The sequence below is a fragment of the Seriola aureovittata genome, chromosome 14, assembly GCF_021018895.1.
Source record: "Seriola aureovittata isolate HTS-2021-v1 ecotype China chromosome 14, ASM2101889v1, whole genome shotgun sequence".
Lineage (NCBI taxonomy): Eukaryota > Metazoa > Chordata > Actinopteri > Carangiformes > Carangidae > Seriola > Seriola aureovittata.
Genome location: NC_079377.1, coordinates 3,535,001 through 3,558,293, shown reverse-complemented (window position 1 = coordinate 3,558,293; position 23,293 = coordinate 3,535,001). Strand labels below are relative to the sequence as shown.

Here is a 23,293-nt window from a genome sequence, read left to right as displayed (position 1 = left end):
GGAGGTGACGGCTTTGTTGTGACATCACAAAAGTTTCAGAAGTGGTTCAAATCGAATAGAGAAAGGAGTCTCAAGAAAGCAGTGTTAAAGTAACAGGATAAAGTTTGCATGAGGTGCAATACACAATTATTCATTTGTATAATATTGCTTAACCTTTGGCTTTTAGGTTGAAAACACTTTGTATATGACACATCAAGGTGAGTAATATTACATTGGTTGAAGTTGTATGATGAAAGGATTGGATATGTTTCTGAAAATTATCCTCTGCTGATAATTTAATGTTATGATAACTGACTCCAGGTGATAGTGAACAGTTTTTCATTTACTGGCTCTACATTTGTGCTAGTCCTCAGTCATATTTAGTTTCCATTTAAATTTAGACTGATCCTTGTTGCTGTCATCCCAGACTTCCACTGCCACCTTGTGGTGTGACTAGGGATAACTAATTTCTGTAATACCTTTACTGTACATGTAGTGTGTACTGTAAAATTGTGTTCCAGGCCAAGAAATCTGTTAAAATTTTATATACAGATCAGTATGTTCCAGACAAACCGAATGTTTTGAATAGTTCAACACACCACAGTGAGGTGTAGATAACCTCTCCCCATCCACGTCGAGCCGTCACAGAAAAATGAACCAAATCTCAGCTTGTTCCTCACATTTTTAATTCCTTCACATTTTCTTTCCTTTTTTGTTGTTGTTGATATTGATTAATAGCCTCAATGTTACGAGACAAAAAAACTGTATACAACAATGTAAAGCATGTACTGACACATGATCCATATTTGCATAGAAGTGCATTATTACTTATACACACATTGTGTACAGAATAACAGGACTCCTAAGGCTCATGAATGGTAAATTATTAAAGCATAGAAAAAGAGAGAGTGGAAATGTAAAAACATGAAGCAGGGATAGAAGTGATTTCATTACGTCTTTTCCTTTAATCAAGTGACACAACAACATGTTGAGTAGCTTATTCGTTGCATAATGAGCACAGAAAGTCAGGAAGAATTTTCTCAGACTAAGTCATTTACTCACTCAGCATTTTTCTCTGCAATTGAGAATCAGTCATATCAAAAAACATTTAATTAGTCATATAATCTCCATCATGAAGGGAAAAATCTTCAAATTTGCAGAATATGCTGAAAGATACTTTAAAAACCAGTGGCAGGAAAGTATTTTCCACACTGGAACCTTTTTTTTTTATTTCAAACTACCTGAGGTTGTGATCTGCTCGTACTGAAAAGGAAGTACAAGTGTTCAATAAGTGACACATTTTATGAACCTTAATGACATTCCTTTTTTTTTTTTTTGTGACAAATGACTGACCAATCCTCCAGCGACCAATGCAAAACACATTTAATGTGCATTTAGTGCAAAACCTGTTTCCATAATCAACCAGGGTTTGTTGTAGCTATCCAGTGAATTACAGCTCGTTTAAATATGTGAAACAATGTGTAATAACTGATACTTCAAATGATTCGTGGAGGGAAACTTTGTCTTGTATACAACAGGGGTTTTAACTACCAGTTTAAAGCAGTGTGTTAGCTTCATTTGCTTCAAATTTGATGTGTGTGTGTGTGTGTGTGTGTGTGTGTGTGTGTGTGTGTGTGTGTGTGTGTGTGTGTGTGTGTGTGTGTGTGTGTGTGTGTGTGTGTGTGTGTGTGTCACAGTATTCAGGTAGGTCTATACTTTTCAGCGTTTAAAGTTGTTTGTGTCATATCCCATGGTGTTTATATGTGACATTTAATATTATTTTGTTCTTATATAACCTAAACATGTGTAAGATGGCGACATAAAATATAAACTGTTCAGGTTCAACTTCAACTTTATTATCCCTCAGAGGAAACACACACACAGAGCCCTGCAACAAAAAATACATATAAACATATAATGTGAAAGATAAACCACCACACAAGCTCACATAGTATACCATGTACATCAAGTGACAGAATATCAATGATGTGAAGTATAGCCTCCATCATCAATCAGTGGTTAAAAACATCATCGTCATGAGAAACATGATGCAAACATCTTTAGTGCCATCTTGTGGTGAACGGAGTGAACTGAATTACCCACCCCTTACAGGTTTTGTTTAATTGATCCCTATGATGGGTATATCCTATCCCAATCAGATTAAGTTTCATATCTTTTGGAGGATCGAAACCTGATGGCTCTGTTGTAAAGTCCCATTCATTTGAAATCATTTTGGTTGGGCTTTTAATGTCTTCTGAACTGGACTATGACTCTTCAGATGCACAAATAAGCAACGCAAATCATCTCCATTCGTGAATTCAGTTTACAGATTACAGAATGACTGAGAAGAATTGTATCTTGTACCAGAATTGATTTTTTTTATCTAGTATATTAGGAATATTGTATTGATTTGCAGTGACGCCCATATTGGCTTTTTACTAACATATCAGAGTTGTCAGAGTAGCCCACTTCTGAAATGATGAAGACTCCTCCTCACCAGTCTGGAAATCCTGATGTGAAAATGAATTTGATTACTCTCAGTTCCAGTGGAGAGATTTAATGTCCCGTAGAGATGTTTCAAAGTGATTGTTGTCTCCGGTGATCAGTCGTGGGGACACGATGACTTTTTTTTTGGCATGGAAATGGTCACATTCAATGACGCTGAAGTGTCAGAACAAAAATTTATGAACTGAAAAGTAAAATGTTCATCATTGCCAAACTGTTACTTGATTGTCATTCCCAAAACTTTCCCCTGACATCTAGACTTTGGTAAGACTTTCAGCCATGGGAGGAGGTGTTCGTCCTTGGACATTTCTTGGGTTTAGTCGACACTAATGTCTCCCACACAAAACTTTGCTAAAATGTTCTACATTCGCCTATATTAACCTATATAGTAGTGTTTGTGGTAACTGTCATTTGTGACCAATATCCCTCTGGTCACACCTTCCCATGACTTCCTGTCACTGAAGTGCTCTTACAGCAGGTTTGGAGTGGGCTACTCTTAAGTACTCAGTAATGAGCTCATTGCACTTCATGGTTCTTTTTACTCCCAGAATCATGACATACAGTGAAGTGTGTCTTGTTAATGTTAAGTGGCAAAGCTTAAAGGAGACTGAAACTCTGAAACTTCCTGTGCCCAGTCTCTTTTTGCTTGTTCTTGGTTTCGTCTGAATCATTTCTATTATTTTATTGTTTTTGACATGTAGGTCTATTTTATCTGCAAAGCATGTTTTACTTTTATTTTGAAAAGTAGGTTACTAAAGGTTTGCCTTAATCAGTGGCAGGTGCCCGTTCTTTGCTCTGGTATTAGACATAGCCCATCCTAAAATGTTACTTATGCTTTTAACTGCAATAATGTTGCAATCTAAAGCACATGAATCTCTTCAAGTTAAAATCTGTATCTTTTCCACATTAAAATATCTATAAACAACTAGACCAATGTTCTATATGTTATGGAGTTGTGTTCTTACATTATCACAAATGTTTCTAGCAATTCTCAAACCAGAGAAACACAATGATTTTATTGGTCGCCTGTGAAAGACATCCTATCCACTATGTGCATGCGTCAGCGTTGTGTTTTTCTGCCAGAAACTCAAGATTGACTTTTATCTATTTTAAGCCACATGCACTTTTTACACCTTGGTGGTTTTTAACTATATATTTTAGTCATCGGACGTCTGGATCTGAAGTTATCAGAGCAACAAGCTGAGGAAATGTTAGACAGCTCAGCTCCCAGCTGCTGGAGACGTCCTGTCCTGTGTCACTGAAGAGCGTCGGTGAGTCACTGATTTTTTAAGTGAAACTGCTTCATGGGTGTTTCTACAGGTTTTAATCCCCTGGTGTGTTTGTTATGGAGAGGAGGACACCTCTGTGGATAATTCAGCTGCTGGTAAAAACCTGCTGAACGTCTGGTTCATAAGTTATCAGAGAAACAATCAGAACAAAGGTTAGCATCAATCTCAGCTCCAACTCTTCCCTGAGTCTCTGTCCTCCGTACAGCGTCGCTCAAACACTGACTTTAAATGTCAAACTGCTTTATTCTGTGTTTTTAATGGTTAGAATCACCAGGTCTGTTTGGTTTTTCATGAACCACAGACACCGCAGGAATCCAAACCGGGAGGAGCTTACAGTAATGGTGGTGAAGACAACAACCATGATCCCTATTTCATGACTTCACCCGACATCGTCTTTTCTTATTGTTTTGATTGAGAGACCCCTTGAGGCAGAAGTTACACACTGTGAGTTTAATCCTCATTTTAGAACGATGCAGCGTCTCTAACTGGGAGGCTCATGAGGAAGACGTTAATTCATCTGGAGCGATTTGTTATGAATGAAAACAAACAGTAACTAGAGAGGATCTTACTATGGGATCACACCAGCACACCAACATGCTCACCTTCAGTCTTAGGAGTCCTCAGTAGTCATGGGTTGCACCACACCCCTCTTTGAGCTCAGCCTTCATTTTGATCTCAACTACACATCTGTAAAGTTTCCTGACTGTATCTTGCAGGTTGTGACAACATCTGTCCACAGACATAAAAACACCCGCTTAAGTACTGAAAACCACCCCTGTGGTAGTTGCATGATCACACACACACACACACACACACACACACACACACACACACACACACACACACACACACACACACACACACACACAAGGTGAAAACAATAGGCCACCAGGCAACAACCTTACTTATAATTGATCACTTATGATAATCACATGTTGTCAGTCATCAGCTGATCAGCTCCACTCAGGCTCAGGAGTCAGCTGATATGAGATGCAGCTACTTGAGGCCTGGTGACGTGACGCCGCTGGTTAACTAACTAACTAACTAACTAACTAACTAACTAACTAACTAACTAACTAACTAACTAACTAACTAACTAACTAACAGGCTGAATGAAACAGAAGGGTGTCATGTCACAATAGATTTGTTATGCCCCCCCCTTCTGTGTTAATGGTTTGAGAGGCCCCCTGGTCTGACTGTGCGGCAGCGCTTCAGAGCCCATTAGAAACTCGCTTCAGTCATTACCGCAGTATTCCCCCGTCCGGCCCCACCACCCCAACCCACCCCACCCCTCCCAACGCCGCTTAATCTAATTAGATAGCCGGGCCCCTGGCTTTTGGAGGGGAGGTGGGGGAAGTGGGGTAGTGGTAGGGGTTGGGGGGTGGGGTGGGGATTCTTCTATTGATATTCATTAAAAATACATAATTTATCACTAAGCTTCCTGAGGTGCGGCGCGCGCCTTACACCTTCACAGCGCCGAGGAAAGATTTACTCGATCCAACTTCATCTAGAGCCGCGGAATTATTCCTCTGGATTAATAATCCATATAGACTCAGTCAGGCAGACACGAGCTAATATCAGAGCAACAGGCTAATATCAGAGCCACAGACTCATAGAACTGACTAATAGACCTGCGGTAACTGATATCGTCCTTATTGCCAAGGTGTGAAAAGCCCAATAACAGAATAATAATGCTAATGATAATAATAATAATATAAATAATAATAATTACAAAAATAATGATGATAATAATAATACTTTGCTGGCACCTACCATTAAGCACCCATAAAGACTTTGTCTTTTTTTTAATGAGTGAAATGATGCTACAGGCTGAGTGTGGGCCTACAACATTTTTAAATGATCTTATTTTTTCCATTAAATAGACAGTAGAGGTTCATAGCACGTGGGACAGGGAGGGCGTCCGATCATCTGACATCAGGATTTAAGGTCTTAGTTTCATTTTGAATCATGAACACTAAAATGTACGTGAAGTAAAAACATTGTCTCCCCAGGATTAATCATGACATTTGATTTTAGGAATTATTATAATAACGCTACGTTTCAGTCAGATCCATTAATCCTGAAAAAAAGATCTCAAGTCAATGATTTTTCTGGTGTATTAAACTCAAATTATCTTCATCCTGATCCTCCTCCGATCTGATTTCTGATTGGCTGATTTAAATTAAATTTCAAATGAACCTATCACACTCTAAATCCTAAATCAAATCATTTTATTTCCAACCTGCAGCTCGGTGTGATTCTCCGGGCCCACTGCAGGCTTTATGTGGGCCCCTGTGGTTTTTTTTTTTTGGTTTTTTTTTATTCCCTTCAGTCCCTGCGCTCTTACACTGACTGTGTCTGTCCACTAGGTGGAGCTAGAGTCCGTGTTTGGAGACGTGAAGCCCTGACAGTAAACCTGAACCACAAGCAGAGGAGCTTCACATTGTGACGGTAGCTTTTTAAGTATTTCAAGCAGCACAGGCCCATTAGATGAGTTTATTCATTCACTCCAGAGTTTACACAGTTTACCCCGGTTGAATTCAATCTGCGCTGCCGATGTTCCCGCCAGGAAGATAAGAGAAGGTCAGAGAACTTTTGGTGGTTTTTAGAGGCTGTTTCCAGCTCATACACGTTTTATTATTATTAAAACTATTTAAGACACCACAACCCACACAGGTTTACATCTTATCTGTCATATTGAAGTTCCTGGCTCTCAGCGGGGGTTTAATGTTTCACTCGGGGTAAATGATGTTTCTTAAACGTTTGAAATAATCACAGTTCTGCTCCTTATACTGTTTAAATCGACCGTTTGCTGAATTAAACTACGCTGCACACACAGGCCCCACCAGACCATAACACCATCACACCTCCCGCCTTTATAGATCCCTATAGCTATAGGCTGCTCACAGAACATGCTCGGCCGTCCCGAGAGAACTATTCCCCCCCACGTCATTCATCTTCATAACAACCCGTTTAGTGAAGAATTAACAGCGACTTAACTACGGCGGCCATAAACACGTCCTGTGCATTAACCTACAGGCAGATGGATGGATGGATGGATGGATGGATGGATGGATGGATGGATGGATGGATGGATGGATGGACGTGGCTTGTGTTGTGGTGGTGGAGGGCTAGAGAGTGGGGATCTGCACGGTGCGCGACTCTCCATAAAGACACCGGATCCCTGCTGTTGTCTGCAGTAGAGGGGTTTGTGGTCTGGGGGCCCTCCCGGGGTCCTTTGACTTGTTTCCAGTGCAGGTTCCAATGGGGCAAAAGAAACATTTTACAATTCTGTCAGTAAAGACATTAACTGCCTAATTCTCACACCATGCTCAGAAATGATCATGCATCCGATGTGTGGTCCTCAAAGTTCTGGAGCTCTCATTGCATCCGCACTGAAGAGCCCTGAAACCCGTCACATCGGTGTCGCAGGAGTTGGCATTGGTGATGGAAGTGTGTGTGTGTGTGTGTGTGTGTGTGTGTGTGTGTGTGAGAAAGTGAGAGAGAGAGTGTGTGTGTGTGTGTGTGTGTGTGTGTGTGTGTGAGAGAGAAAGTGAGAGAGAGAGTGTGTGTGTGTGTGTGTGTGTGTGTAGACGTGGGGTGCAAGGGGGGGGGGGTCTGATAATTTGGTCTATAGCCGTGTAATCCCGCCTGATTTCATCTAATACCACCGGTCCGACGCATCGGCGTGCGCGCACATCCCCCGATGTGATAATAGCACGATGTGAAATCCAGCCAGCTCCTGTTATTCTAAAGCTTTTGGGATGGAAGGATAGTGATGGTGGTGGTGTTAGGCTACAGTGTATGTATGTGTGTGTGTATCAGAGCCAGAAATTCCTCCGCAAAAAAAAAAAGTCAGGGTCTAGATTTAACAAGGATTTGGAGCTAATTCCCATCGGAAAGAAACACATGAAAAGCCATAAACATAGAAAAGTGTATTTCTCTTCAAAGCTCTGGTCGCGAATTGCTCGATTTATTTGTCCAAAATGGCCCAAAAAAACAAACAATTTTTTTGTGTTATTTTAGCCACACAAAAAAGGAAAAAAAAATGCGAACAGGTGCAGACCGATTGATTTTATCGGCCAAACAATTAACAGCAAATTTATTGGCAAGAGTGGGACCACGCTGAGTCCCTTCGACTATTTATGAAATTACATTAAAGTCAAATGAAGTTTGGTTCAGGCAGGTTCCGCTTCAGCGGCGCAAAACAATTTAAAACGTCACATTTTTGCGCCTGAATCTCACCTGCTGATGCGAGTTTAAATCCCAGACACTGAAACATCAGAGCCTCAAATCACTGGAGTTGATTTTTAGTCCGTGATCCTTTAATTTACAGAAACAGGACTGTCAGTGACTGTCAGGCCTCATCCACCGCAGGTTGGAGATGTTTGATGAAGCGCTTTCATTCTGACATTGTGTGTGTGACGGTAACTCTGAGCGTCTTTGCGCGCGGGGTTTTGGGGGAATTATAGGACAAAAGCAGGCAAAGCAGCGGGTGGATAGAGAGAGGGGGGGGAATTAAAGTATGAAGAGGATGGAAAGAGGTGTGTGTGTGTGTGTGTGTGTGTGTGTGTGTGTGTGTGTGTGTGGTGGTTGGGGATATTGGGATGGGGTGTGTGTGTGTGTGGGGGGGTTCTGTGTGCGGGCTCGGGGTGTGTGGAGCTGATTTATCTCAGGAGCCCCCCGGTCATTTCCATATATTGAAATGCGCCGCCAGTCACTCAATTTCCCCGGAGCTGTCGTGCGTGCAGGGGAAGGCGCGCGTGTGACCACCGCTGGTCTGATGCACTGTAGTCCCTCCGCTCTTTTCACGCTCCTTACAAAGCCCCAAATTTCTCCCCGTTTTATGAAGCTTTATCAAAGTACACCACTCTCCATTCACTCGGTGCGTATAGAAGGAGCCTATATGGGCTGCTGAAAGTTGTGGCGTAAAAGTGCTGAATACTGGAAATAAAGTTGAAGATGGCAGCGTGTGGCCTACATATGGAGCAGAGTGTGCACGGCTGTATTACACCTGAGCGCGGCCTGTGGACCCCGAATTTATTTCTCACGGTGTCTCCTAATTCCTTTTTTATTTTAAAGATTAAAAAAAAAAAAAAGACATCAAGTGGGACTGGATGAGCTATATCTACACACACACACACACACACACACACAGAGAGAGAGAGAGAGAGAGAGAGAGAGACGTGCACACAGGCCCTGCTGGTGTCATGCATGCAGAGTGCTGCTGTACCTCCGCAGCATTAAACATGCAGCCTGACTGATTTATGATGGAACCGACGACGCGCTTCCATTTACATATAGAGATTCCCCTGCGCGCTCCCCGAGTCCGAGCTGCACTACGGGCTTTGATCAATGTCCTGCCTTGACTTGGAGTGTGTGTGAGTGTGTGTGAGAGTGTGTGTGTGTGTGTATATATATATATATATAAATATATATATATATATATATTTGTATGGTGGAGGAAGAGGAGGAGGAGGAGGAGGAGGGAGAGAGGGGAGGAGATGGGAGGAAGAGAAAAGGGAAAAACATTCTTTGTTGTTAACAGATGGAGCGATGTGTAGGGAGAGGTCAAGGTTAGTGCACTCGGGTGTGTGTGTGTGTGTGTGTGTGTGTGTGTGTGTCTGTGTGTGTGTGTGTGTGTGTGTGTGGAGGGTGTAAATCGAGGGCCCCCTTTAAGTCTGGGTACCAGTGGGTGAGGGCACTTAAAATCAGCAGAACAACTTTTCTTATTCTCTCATATTCTCAACCGCGTCTTCTAGAAATTGCGTGACTTTACAACTAAGTACGTTAAGAAGGAAACGTAATCTCTGCCTGGAGCGAACATGAAGCGCAGCGGCGGTGGTTTAGTCAAGGTTACACAAAAATGGCTGCGTCTGAAGTCTCTGTGAACTTTTTCTGAGAGTCTAAACAGAACCATAAAAAGTTGAATAAAGCTGGAGTCACTACATGTGAAGATTGTGCTGCAGGATCAGACACTTGTTTTTCTGTTCAGCGTCAACCAATTTTCGACTTTCCAAATGCGTAAAATTAACAACATATCCTCCTCTCATACCTGCAAAACGTATTTCCTGTTGCAGTTTATTTAAAAGTCATTTGTAGAAGCTGGGGTTGATAATATATCAATTTCCAATACACTATGTCGTGCGCGAAAAGGCTTCTGGGAGGGGGCGTAAAGGTTTTTGGGAGCTTGGTGCCAAAGGATGTATTTATCCTCCGAACACTCCGCCGGTGTCACCCAGCCTGTAAAGGGCTTCTCGTGTTACTGGATCAGGTTCAATGGGAGCGGTGGCCGCCTGTTGCCATCCAGACAGCAACGAGCCGCCCAGGACACCCGATGCCCGGGAGAGAAAGACAAAATTCTCCCATTTATCCCCAGTTACGCTTTTTTTTTTTTTTTTTTTTAAGGGTCTCGTCCCTTTAGCTTTTCTCTTCATGGGCATCTTTTACGCGCGTCAGGATTCAAGGAGGAGAGGGGGGTGTTTTTTTTTTTCCAGTCTCCATCACTGACAGCTTTCCAGCAGTTTTGTAGAATTAGTTTTCCTGACATCCGGCTGTAAATCTTGAAATCAGCACAGTCAGTCACTTCTTTGCTCTTTATCTCGAGTGTCCAAGTAAAGGGAGAAAAAAAACTAAACTTCCACATAACGTTCACCATCTGCGCCTTTTTGACGCTGACAGTGAAAAATATACTGTGCCACATTTCTTTAAAGCCGCACTGAAGCCTCTTTTACTGCTGTAATTCTGTTTTAAAACATTTATCTCCCTCTGTCTAATTTCACATCGGATTCCCGCTCAGTAGTTGCTGCGCGCAAAGGGAATAAACTACACGGCCCGATAATAATAAAACTGTACATCCGGCCCTTTCACACACACACACACACACACACACACACACACACACACACACACACACACACACACACACACACAGGCTACTTCAAATGATTAGGTGGAATAATCCGCATTATCATTTTGAATCAGCTTTATGATTAAAAACAGCAGATGAATGAAGTGTGACCCCGCCTCGCCGCCACGTCCCTGCGTAAGATTACAGCCTTTTTTATTATTGTCATTAAATCAAACACATCTTTCTGCGCGGAGCGTTAAACCTGCCTGAACTTTGACACGCGGGCACAAACAGGATAACACCCCGTGCGGGATAATCGTCACGCACACGAACGCGCACGCACACCTGAACACACACTGTATGCACCGGTCCGTCTAGTAAGCCATGCAGCGAGTTGCAACCTGCAAAATATTTCACTCACTGGTCATGCATTTTTTCCTCCTTGACGTTGAACCTCCTCCTTCTCCACTCCTCCGGCTCCCCTCTCTCCCTTTCTCTCTTTCTCTCTTTCGCTCTGTCTCTCTCCCACTCCCCCACCCCCTCCTCCTCCTTTTTTTTTTCTGTCTAGCCTCCCTCCAACACCCCCCCCCCCCTCACCCACCACCACCCCCACCCCCACCCCCTCGGTATTAAGTGCGCGTCCTCTTCGGTCAGTGTGAGTAGCTGCAGGTCTCCGAAGCGCTGCCAGAGTCGCCGCCGCCGCTGCCGCCGCTGCTCCTTCTCCGCGGGCTTCTACTCATGGAGCCGCCGCCACCTCCTCCTTCCTCTGCCGCTGCCGCCGGTGCCTGTTCGGTCGGATCTCTCCGTCTTTTCCACCTTATATCATCCCATCCCTTTTCCCCCCTCACCTTGTCCACACAGCACCACCACCAGTGGCTCTCGTCCTCCCCATTTCGCGCCGAGTCTCTCTGCTCTAAAAAGCCGGATTCGTGGTGCGGGCTGCGCTGCGCCTTCGCCGTTTTAAGCCCCGCGTCTTATATTACCAAACCCCCTTTATTACAAGAGTATTTACAATCTCTCCCCCCTCCTCCTCGTCCTCTTCTTCTTCTTCTTCCTCCTCCTTCTCCTCCTCTCCACCCCACCCCACCACCACCATCCACACACCCTCCCCTGTACTGTATGCAGCTCGAACCTGAGGCACATCTGAAAGTTATTACACGGGGCGCTTATGGGCCCGCTCGCGCTCCCACGGTCTGCACTTTGGATTTCACGCAGACAGATACACAGACAGACAGACAGACAGACAGACAGACAGACAGACAGACAGACAGAGGGGCTTTGAACCCTATAGTGCCTCATCTAAACTACCCCCCCCTCACTTACTCACTGTACACTGTACATCTCAACTATAGTACAGACAGTTCCACCTTGTTCACAGTGGAAATGTGTGAATTTTAATTCATGGCACAAAAGCTCGTGCACATGATTCATCCAGTTCCTTAAAAGCATAACAACAATGAAACATGTCCTTTAAGTTGGGATGAATTCATTGATTCTTTATATGATTTTATATTAAACACATTTCTATCCCTTTGTGAAGTTTTCATGAATATAAGTAATTATACAGTATTTTGAAGTTCAGTCAAGCTCATGATCAGACCCAATAAAACATATTAAATATGTGTAAATACTGGATTTAAAAAACGACAATTTTTTAAAGACAATTCCAGGTGTTGCATATAATAATAAGATTCTATCTTTGTTTAACGGGGCCGGGATGTGAGTATTATCTGCAAGCAGAGCGCTACAGATCACTGTATGTGAGTGAAAGCACCCAGGTTATAGCCTGTGTCTATATATTTCTGTTGCTCGTTCAACCTGTCCGTCCTGTTCGCTGCAGCCGGATAGTTCGCTGCGAGCTCCTTGACAATTTAACACGTGCATCTCCTCTCTATCTCTTTAACAACGGAGCCTCTGTGAGCACGCGCTTTAAGGACACAAACAGAGACTAAAGCTACGCACACGCGTGTACGCGTGTTTCCAGGTGAGCTTCTGGCCGCAGCTTTGCGCGCTTTTCACAGGCTGCAAAAAAAAAGATAAAAAAAAGAAAGAAAGAAGCGGCCAACACATGCACAGACTTAGTTCACACACACACACACGCACACACACATACACATACACATACACATACACACACACTTCTCCGGTTTGTAGTATATGCAGCGGTATTATATCCGCCCCCCTCCAGTGAGCTCCTGTCCGTGGCTTCCCTTGCCCTGTTTTGCGTCCACCTTTCTCTCTCTCTCTCTCTCTCTCTGTCTCTTTCTGCATATTGCTTTCATTAGACATCTCTGCCTCTCTCTCTCTCTCTCTCTCTCTCTCTCTCTCTCTCACATTCACACACACACACACACACACACACAACACACACACACACACACACACACACACACACACACACACACACACTCCTCCCTCCCTCCAAGTGCCTCTTGTCCGGCCCCCCTGATCTCTGTGTCCATTGGCTTCCACCGTGTCTATTTCTCATGTCCAGGCCCCCCCTCCTCCTCCCTCTCTCTCCCTCTCTCTCTCTCTCTCTCTCTCTCTAATGACCGTCCATTGGTGTTGTTATTGCGCGTCCCGGCCGTCCCTCCTCCCACTCCCACTCCCACTCGGGTGCCTCGGCCCTGCCCATGTTTTTGTATGTCGGGTGTCCGTCCATCGCCTGACGTTCAAGTTCGCCCGGAACGTCACGTCCGTGCACTTGAACTTGCACAGCTCAGAGGGGGGGGAGGGGGGGGGTTGAGGGGAGGGGTGGTGGGGGGGAGGGGGGGGCTTTTGCCATTTTTTCCATCTCTCTCCCCTTCTCTCTCTCTCTCCATCCACCTCTCTCTCACTCTCTCTCTCTTTTTTCTCAGCTCTCCTTTCTCAAAAAAGCCATGACGGCGATCCCGCGATCCATCTTCGCCTCCGCGCCATCTTTGTATTATTTCTAATTTATTTTATTTTTTTTCCTTGTGGATGTCAAAGGCGTTGGATGAAGATATTTTTTGCCCCACCGGAGTCTCCTCTCTAACCCCGGCTCTCCCCGATGTGATCCGCGCTGAACGCCGCCGCCGCCAGCCACCATGTCTCGCCGCAAGCAAGGCAAACCCCAGCACTTAAGCAAACGGGATTTTTCGCGTAAGTAGTGATGAAAAAGAAAGAAAAGAAAATGTCATTTCTGGCTCCCTTTCAGTTCATTCAGCAAACCGGGGTGGGGGAGAGAAAAAAGCAGCAAAACAGGAGCTTGTGGACACCGGACGCACCGCTCGGACCCGCGGTCAACTGGACTTAAAAGCGTGAAGAGAAAGTGCGACACCCTCGTGCGTAAAAGCCGCTCGGATATCCCCCCTCCCCAAAAAAAAAAAGCCCGAAAGAGAGAGAAAAAGTTTTGTGTGTCGGTGTATACCGGCTACTGCCTCTCTGTTACACGGCCACAATGTGCATTCACAGGCTGTTAAATGCACTCGCTGTGGCTCCGGTGCCCCCACGGTCGCTCCGGTCAGTGGAAAACGCGCAGGGCTCCCGGTAGCAGAGCGCGTCCTCTCCGCGGAGGATTTCGTGGAGAAATCACCACCCGGAATATCGCTGTGTGGTAGTTCTGCAGGCAGGTTTTCATCTGCTCTCTCGTTCTATTTTTGGATTATTTTCAGAAAAAAAAAAAAACTTGGAGGTGGATGTTTGGATCGAGGGGGGAAAAATCTCGTGCCCGAGTGTTTACAACTGCCTCCCTCTATCAGCAGCTCAGCGGCACAGACAACACAAATCGATTTATTTTACACACTTTTTTACAAAACACTAATGCCTCTTATGTAAAGGCAGTTTTATTGATCAGCTTCGATGCTTTCTTCCTGAAACAGTCAGCAGAGTCTGTGCAGCTCAGAGTTAGAGACAAGAAACACAGCAACAGGACAAGCAGCACATCTAGTCCTGTGTTTGCTTATTTGTCTTCTAATGCAGCCAAATTTGGACAACAACAAAAAGAAAAAAAAACCCAAAAAAAAAACCAACTTAAGCTTCCACTGGCTTCATGTACAGTGAAGGTAAGAGACGGATATCAGGTAATGTGTGGGTTGCAGCTGCAGCGTGTGAGGAAAAGCGACCAGTTTATTTGAGAAACCGTCTTTACGCACAGCGTTTATTTACCACTCTCAGGGTTGAGTTTTTTTTTCTTTTCTTTTAAAGTTAACTGGATTTATTTAGAGGCATGAGTCGACAGCAGATGAGTGTGTCAGGAAACTGCGGGGCGATTGCCAAAGTAGCGTTTATCACCACACCATGTGCCACACTGTGCGCCACCTCGGAGTGTTTCAGCGGCTTCTCCAAGTGGCTCCAAAACATAAAACGGGAAGGTATTTGGGCATGTTTACGCATCGTTGCTTGACTATGTGTCGATATGTTGACTATAGCTGTCGCCTGTGTTTGGTTTGGAGAGAGAGAGAGAGAGAGAGAGTGTCTGTGTGTGTGTGTGTGTGTGTGTGTGTGTGTGTGTGGCAACGGCTGGGTGACAGCGCAAGTCACCATGGCCATGCGCCGTCGCTAGGAGGCAGAGCGCGATCAGAAAATCCAGCGCTGAACTTGAACCTGATCAGTTTCACCGCAGCCCTCCTCTACCTACACGGGCTACTATTCGGCGATCCCTTTAGAATAAAGGGAGAGTATACAAGACACAAGAAATAGAAAAGGGAGGGAGAGAGGAGGAGGGGGGGGGGGGTATCTACAGTTCCTCTTTATCGCCTCAAACCCACTTTCTCTCCCTGTACCCCCTCCTCCCCCCTTTTTTTGTTCATCACATTCTACTTACAGGCTGCAATCAGCAAATGCAGCCACACTGTAATATGCCTGCAGACCTCGCCTTTAACCCCCCCCCCCCAAACCTTACACCACACAAACACTCACACACACATTTCATTTTGCATATAGATTCACATTCGTTACCAGTGCAGCTCAGATTCCGGCCTGTCGCTCTCTAAGCAAACATCTAACCCGGATTATTATTTTTTTAATTTTTAATTTTTTTTTTTTTTTAGCACCTGTACTTTCATTTTCTACCTCTCTCACAATTCTATATTTATATGATATTATTTAACAAATTCTACATTTGCTTTTCTAGCAACGTGATCCGGATGAATAGAAGCAGTAAAATGTAATAACTTCCTCCTCCACATTAAAATGATATTATCTGTTATTTTCCACATTTTGCCAAGATGGGAATTTATTTCAGTTAGTCTGTGTGGGGCAGTGACTTTAGTCCAGCTGATGAGTTTTCTAGCTGTGCTGGTTTTCATCAGACAGGTGGAACTTTTAACTTACAGTTTGGTAAAGGTTTTTTTTTTTTTTTTTAATTGAGAGCACATTTATACTTTAATTTTTCCTCCTTTAGGGAATGTGTCAGTATTGCTCTGATATGTGAATCCTTTAGCTGCACTGCAAAAAGATTCAAATGGGAGATTTATATGTGTTCCAATTTTTTTTTTTAATTTAAGATTTCTTTTAAACCTTTTTTCGGTCTCTCATCCTCCCACCTCATGCTCCATTAAATCCTACAAAAATTTTTTCAAAACCACCGGATATCCACTCTTGAGTTCAACTTTAGAAGTGAGGGGCTTATGCAGCTTTCATTAATTTCTTTTTCTTTCTTTCTTTCTTTCTTTCTTTCTTTCTTTCTTTCTTTCTTTCTTTCTTTCTTTCTTTCTTTTTTGCTGTTTTATCCTGCGGATGTAATGCCCCATGTGTGGCATTGTGTTGACCTGAAGTTAAATCAAAGAGGAGAAGGGTAGGGGAGGGAGGGTGAGGAGGAGATTGGGTGTATATGTGTGTGTGTGTGCGTGTGTGTGTGTGTGTGTGTGTGTTGGTGCGAGCCAGGAATTTATCATGTTATCTCCATGTCCCAGTTCGTGCACAGATGTTGCGCAGGATTGCGGTGTTCAAATGATATTTCCTTGAGGGGATGTAGTCCAAATTCAGACCCTGTCTCTCCTTCTCTCTCTCTCTCTTTCCCCCTCTGTCTCTCTCTCTCTCTCTCTCTCTCTCTCTCTCTCTCACACACACACACACACTTGTACATTCCCATACACACTTTGTTACACATGCATGCACAGGAACCCTATCCCTTTTATCAGACAAAATCTGTACCAATCACCCAGACAGTGAAAATTAAAATCTATTTTTTGATTCTCAGTGGTTTTAAGTTCATTAAAATGTGAAATTGGCTGCTGAGTAAAGAAGGTCAACATGCATTAGGCGGCTAGCACAGAGTCAGACTCTTCACCTTGGACTGGAAGATTTTCTTTAAAAGAGGGACAGTGAATTATGTTCTCCCGTTTCACTCCTCTAATTCGGCGGGCCACTCTGTTCACACTCATCTCCCTCCACTGAGCTCGACAAAAGGCTTCTTAAAAAAGTAGTCAGGAGTTAATCCGGCCTCGGAGGGGTGAGGAATCGGGCTGAACGGCTCATTTTGGGGGTGATTTCCCGCTGTACAAGCAGCTGGTATCTAAGAACTGTAAGTGAGGCGCATGTAACAGAGACCGAGGGGAAGAGTTTTTCTTCTCCCTGACACACGCTCTCTCTGTGCCGCCTCGCCTCTTCCCTTCCTCTCTCCCCGGCACGTACAGCACTACAGTGTGTTGGACATGTTTGTGACAGTTTTCCCTGCTGCTGATTACAGGATCAAACCCTGTTCAAACAAGGCCAGCGAAGTGAAACTCCATATATTTAGTTTTCTGGACCGTCATTTTCAAAGTTTCCCCTGTCATTGGCTATGAAATTGTTATCTTTGAGGAATCTGATTTGAGATTTGCTGCTATTCAGGATATTATTTCCCACCATTTATTCTTATGATGTGTGATCCAGATCAGCTTGCATTGTAATCATTTCCCCTGCATTACATGCATTTCTATCATTACAAGGCACATTCCTCTCACCCCCTTATTGTGTGCACCACATGGCAGGCTTTTATTTAGCCTAGCCTCTTTAACTCTGATCCTCTATGTGACAGGACGACAGAGAATCTGTGGATTCTTCCTTGTCATCAATTCCCTCAAATAGTTGTATCAATAGTTTTAAATTACAAGAGAGAAAATGAAAAATATAAACATGTGGTTGTTGCTTTTCTGCTGAGATGAAGTGTCACCTTCTAATTTTCTCTTTTCTGCTCACTCTCCCTATTTCCTCCCACCCTCCCATCTTCTTTTTCTCTCTTCCTCTGTGCGTGTTCCCCCCCTCTGCCTCGCCAGCAGCCGAGCCCCTCTCCACGGCCGTCGTCTCGTCGGAGGAGCTGTCGGAGCGCTGCTCGGAGCACTCGGAGGAGAGTGGCAGCCTCAACGGGCACCGCCCGGGCTCGACCGTGGGCCGGCTGGCCCGGCTGGGTCACGACGCTCACCCCTCTCTGGAGCAGGACCTCCTGACCTGCGGCCAGTGCCAGGCCACCTTCCCCCTGGCGGACATCCTGCTCTTCATCGAGCACAAGAGGAAGAGATGCCACGGGCCGCCGTGCCTGGCCGTGGGCCGGGGGCTGGACAAGCCACCCTCGCCCTCCCCCGGCCTGGCCCTCACCCCGTCCCCCGCAATGGGTTCCCTGCGCAGTCGGAGGCCCGTGGAAGTGGGCGTCCAGGCCACGCTGGCAGACGACGACGATGACCGGCTCTCGTCGCCCCGGCGGATTTGCCCCAAACAGGAGCCCCTCCCAGGTAATCACACTGCTTTCACAGCAGCAAGCAGAACACACATCACCTTCGGCTGGATTTCCACCACAGCTGCTGCGGCGCTTTGAACTAAAACAAAGAACAGCAGCTTCACTGAAGCACGGCTTGTCAGATCATCTCTCTAAGATGTATATCTGCTTGTGTGGGGTAAATTCAGATTAGAATCTGACACAACAAAGAAAACAGACGATGAGTATAGCTCACTCTTTCCCTTAAACATTCTCTGAAACGTCACTTGTCGGTGCAGAAGCTCGGGAGCTTTCAGGCTCCAGATTCTCCTTTTCTAATCAGCACGTTGTGATTTGGGTTGTGTGTGTTTCCGTATTACCCTGGATGGCTGAACCTTTGTGGGTGGGTGTGTGTGTGTGTGTGTGTTTTCTGCACTGTCAGGTCTAGTTTTTGTATCATTGATGCATTGTCTGCGTGTGTGTGTGTTGTGGTACCACAACTCAGCTTAGTCTGTTGCCTCTGAATTCTCCACCATACATCCAGACCTTGTGGAGACTGTAGTGGTCTGAGCATGAGGGTTTTTTTTTGTTTTTTTTTGTTGAGGGATGGGTTGTCTGCACTCATGCCAGTCCTGGTTAAGGCAGGAAAATCTGATTGGCTGAGTATTTGCGTAGGGGTGGGTGTTGTCAGACAAACAACAACAGAGGGACGTCACAGGTGGGGAGGAAACCCACGAGAATACGCCTCTGTTCTCTCTCACAGATGACACAAAAGCACGCATACGGGTTTGATTTAGGATGGCTTTCTCTCTCTGTCTGCGTGTGTATGTGTGTGTGTGTGTGTGTGTGTGTGTGTGTGTGCATTGTCTTTTGTTTTCACCGACTAGTGTAGAAGTGGAATGTGTGTATGTGTGTGTGAGACAGAGCGTAAGACAATGAAATGGATCTTATCATCCCAAGTCTGACCAGCTGTCCTTCCACTGATCCACTGAATTCAATGCAGAAATGGTGTGTGAGGGAATGTGTGTGTGTGTGTGTGTGTGTGTGTGTGTGTCTGCGTGCACGTGTGTGTTTTCCCAGTTTGCCCATTTTGCCCATTTCGACCATAGTGACCAAATCCCACAGGCGAAGAGACATGGGTGACCTTGACTTTGTGGTACCACTGGTCAGTGTATTACTGCAGTTTTGAGGTGTGTGTATGTGTATGTGTGTGTGTGTGTGTGTGTGTGTGTGTGTGTGTGTGTTTTGTTGCTTGTGTGTGTGCGTGTGTGTGTGTGTGTGTGTGTGTGTGTGCCAAGGGGGATCATTGGTTGAACTGGTTGCAGCGGTGTATTTGTGTGTGACTTTCAGTCTGGGGAGTAACTGCAGCCTCTTCCTGGGATTGGGTGCACAGAATGTGTGTTCTTGCAAAACGTCTGTGTGTGTGTGTGTGTGCGCGTCTGTGTGTGTGTGTGTGCGTGCGCGCGCCTCCCTCTCATGTGGCCCTAGCAGATGTGTCCTGCTCTCGGTGTGGTTTCTCCCCTTCCACTGCCACATCTTACCCGACTAAATGCAGCCCAGCTCTCCCATCTCTTTCATTCCTCTCCCTCTCTGGAGTTTACCTTCATACAGAACTTCATAGGGAAAATACACGATTTTACCTCCAGTTTTTATTCCTCCGTCTCCGTTCCCAGTGCAGGAATCAAATGAGAGGCGAGAGACGAGAGAGGGAGAAGCCAGTTTTAGGTTTGCTCATAGAGGGAAAGTCGTTTATTTAAAGCGTCTTAACACCACTAATTATTTGTTGCAGTGCCATTCTTTTTTCTTCCTTGTGAATTTTAATTAGCAGTAGTTTTTAGTGGCGGGCTGCCTGTACTAAATTAGCTGTTACAGAGAGAGAGAGAGAGAGAGAGAGAGAGAGAGGGAGAAAGAGGGAGAGGAAAAAGGGGGTGAAGATGAAATGGAGCAGCAGAAACACACAAGCAAAATACACTATTTATCACTTTGCTCGTTGAACGCAGCTCAGGAATCCTAAATGTTGTAGTTTGTTTTCCGTTTTGTCATTTCTCTATTTGTTTGTGTGTGTGTGCTTGTGTGTGTGTGTGTGTGTGTGTGTGTGTGTGTGAGGAAATAAGCACAATAAGCTGGTGAAGGCGTTGCTGGTCATTTCTGGTAACCGATTTCAGTCGCCACTGTTATAATTTACAGCTACAGGAAGTTAAGATGAGGAAAATTGCTCGGCAATTAAAGTTGTTCTTGACCTTTGACCTTTGTCTCCAGGGTACTGGAGACAGATCCACCTACTGTATGTCAGCTGGAAGGAGTTAATGCAACATGAGAGTGTGTGTCTGCATTTCTTTCTTTAAAGTCAAACCTGACTTGTCTCTCTGCAGCGACTATATGTTTCAACACACTCACACACACACACCCTCTCCTACACCCACACACACACGCGCACACACACACACACACTCACAGACACTCACCAGCTAAACTGGGTTATTAGAGCGATTTACATCATAATACAGGCGTCTGGCTGCTTCAATAGCGTTGTGTGTGGGAACGTCTTGGTAGGAACAGCTGTACACTCAGACAGCAGGAGAAAACAGGACAGCAGCGTTATATATCTTGTCTGATGTGGATGTCAAGCTGAACAGCAGACACACCGAGCATTATTAAATGTTTGCTGTTTTGGAAATTTGAAAAAAAAGAAGAAGAAGAAAAAAAAAGAAAGATTTTAAACCGTCCATCTGCACAAGGAATTCCTGGTTTTATTTATGCCTGTCTTCTTTAATTGATGATCTCTCAGCCACTGGACGCACACCAGCACAAACAACCACCTCACTGGCTGAATTTTACGCAGCGCATTCATCCTGATAGCTGATAATTAAAGCCAGTATTCCCCCCCCCTCCCCCCTCCCCCCCGACCCCAGCTTTCATCCTAATTGACCCCAAACTGTCACGGTGAAGTAAATATGTGAAAGACAGAAAAAAAGATTCAAAAAAAAAAAAAGAAAAAGAAAAAGAAAAATCTGCTGGAATTTCAGCTGCGATTAAAGCCGTCCAAAAGCATTCCTAATGACAAAAAAAGGAGGTGAGGGAAGAGAAGTGCGTGTGTTTCTTATTTGTAAATGCTGGCTTTGGGGGTTCCACTGTGTCTCCTACAGTATGAGGCCTTTATTCAGGCAGTGAGACATGAACCACTCCTTTGTATCTTCAGAAAAAACATCACTTCTTATTTATTTTTTCTTTACCCCCAAAGACATAACATATGACAGTTTAATAATTGGGTTTGACCTCACTATTTTATTTAAGTGTCCATGCTTAATCTGTGGTGATTAAATATGATCCTAATGCATCAGTTTCAATTCATCCTGTAATTTTCAAGGATTTACTCGTATAATTCTAAGAATAATTATAATTCAATCCGACTTCCAGGGAATATTTTTCAGCTCATGTTGCAGGAAGTCGGGACGTCTTTCTCTTTTTATTTCTACAAATGTAGCCTGTTTTTGTTTTGTTTTTTTTTTCTTCCTCTGCAGGCGTCTGCCTATACAATGTGACGGCTGCACGGCTGCTTGTTGTTGAAATGTGTATCAGCATTTATGGTCAGAGTGCTACAGAGCTGCTGTGGCTGCTGCGAGGCTCAGAGGAGAGCACAAAGCGTCCGACTTGTGCCGGAACGCTGCTATTTACATATCAAACAGCTCCGATCAAGGAGAGCCGAGACATTACCTGCGTGTGTGTGTGTGTGTGTGTGTGTGTGTGTGAGTGTGTGTGAGCACCGTACAGGCAAAATGCCGATCAGTCATGCAAAAAGGCAGCATACCCGCCCACCCACACCACACCACACCACACCGCACACACACACACACACACACACACACACACACACACACACACACACACACACACACACAGTTAGTACTCTCTCTCTCTTGCCCATTTATTCTATTAATCCCTGACTGAGATGAAAATTCTGATTATAATCCCCGAGGCGCCCCTCATTCAGAAACAGCATCACTAATGTATGTCTCAAAAGAGAGGGGCTTGCATGTGTGTGTGTGCGTGTGTGTGTGTGTGTGTGTGTGCGCGCGTGTGTGAAATTTAGTGTGTGAATGGCCATGTCTTCCCTTTCTCTCTCTCTTTTTTTCTCCCCCCCCCTTTAAACGAAATGTGGTTGTGATTTACAAAAAATTCTTGGCTTGAAAATTGAAATGTAGAATGAATTCTCTCGTGGATTATTTCTGGAGTAAATACAATTTCCTTCTGTCCAGTTATTTGCCAGTCGATTTTCTCATAATTAGCATCGAGAATTTAATCCTGTCCTCTATGGAAAATCTGCGATAATATGTGTGTTAATGAGCCGGAATTGATACGTGGCCAGTGCAAAGAATTATTCATCTTACTGACCAGTGATTTGCGATAAACTCTATTAGCCTATCAATATTAGCTCGTTAGCAGAGATATTATCGATACTCGTACATGATGATAAATCCAGAAATTTCTTGAGACTAATTTTATCAGACGCACTTCTCGCCCCCAAAATTTCTGGTCCTCAGTCCCGCGCTCCGGTCAGACCACTCAGGAGTCATCCTGGCTTCAAGCCCTGTAACATGAGGATTGTTAGCCCATGATCCAGTGATTAGCAATTAGCTTATCATCACCGGTTAATGCCATGCACCTCAATACACATTAGTACGTTTTTAACACCCATTCATTGTCTGGCTCGGTGTCAGATCTCGCTCTCTATCTCGTGTCTATTCTCTCCCTCCTCTTCTTCTTTTTTTTTTTTTTTTTTCATTTTCTCTTTTGGCTCGTGCATCTGTCTCTGTCTCTCTCTCTCTGTCTCTCTCTCTCTCTCTCGGCAACATTCGCAGTCAATGCAAATCTGGGACAGCCAATTGATACTGAGTCAATTACAGTATGTTTGGTATGTGTGTGTTTCATGCTGTAGCACATCCCGACGAGCCTACAAAGAGATTTCACACGCTGGCTGCCATTACTAATCTATTGGTGCTCCCTCCCTCCCTCTCCCTCCCTCTCCCTCCCTCT

General features: G+C 44.6%; 1 protein-coding gene across 5 annotated transcripts in view; it reads left to right on the top strand.

Annotated features, from left to right (window-relative positions):
* The first annotated feature begins 13,203 nt into the window (after positions 1 to 13,203).
* bcl11aa (BCL11 transcription factor A a) overlaps positions 13,204 to 23,293 on the top strand; it is a 56,116-nt gene continuing 46,026 nt past the window's right edge. Inside the window, exons 1-2 of one of the 5 annotated variants that reach the window (XM_056395730.1) lie at positions 13,204 to 13,746; positions 17,847 to 18,296. In XM_056395730.1, the coding sequence (XP_056251705.1) occupies positions 13,692 to 13,746; positions 17,847 to 18,296 (505 nt within the window). In that variant the 5' untranslated portion in view covers positions 13,204 to 13,691. Of the gene's footprint in view, positions 13,747 to 14,306; positions 14,649 to 14,796; positions 14,958 to 17,843; positions 18,297 to 23,293 lie in introns of those variants that run through there. The other 4 variants (XM_056395729.1, XM_056395731.1, XM_056395728.1 and 1 more) reach the window with 4 other exon arrangements.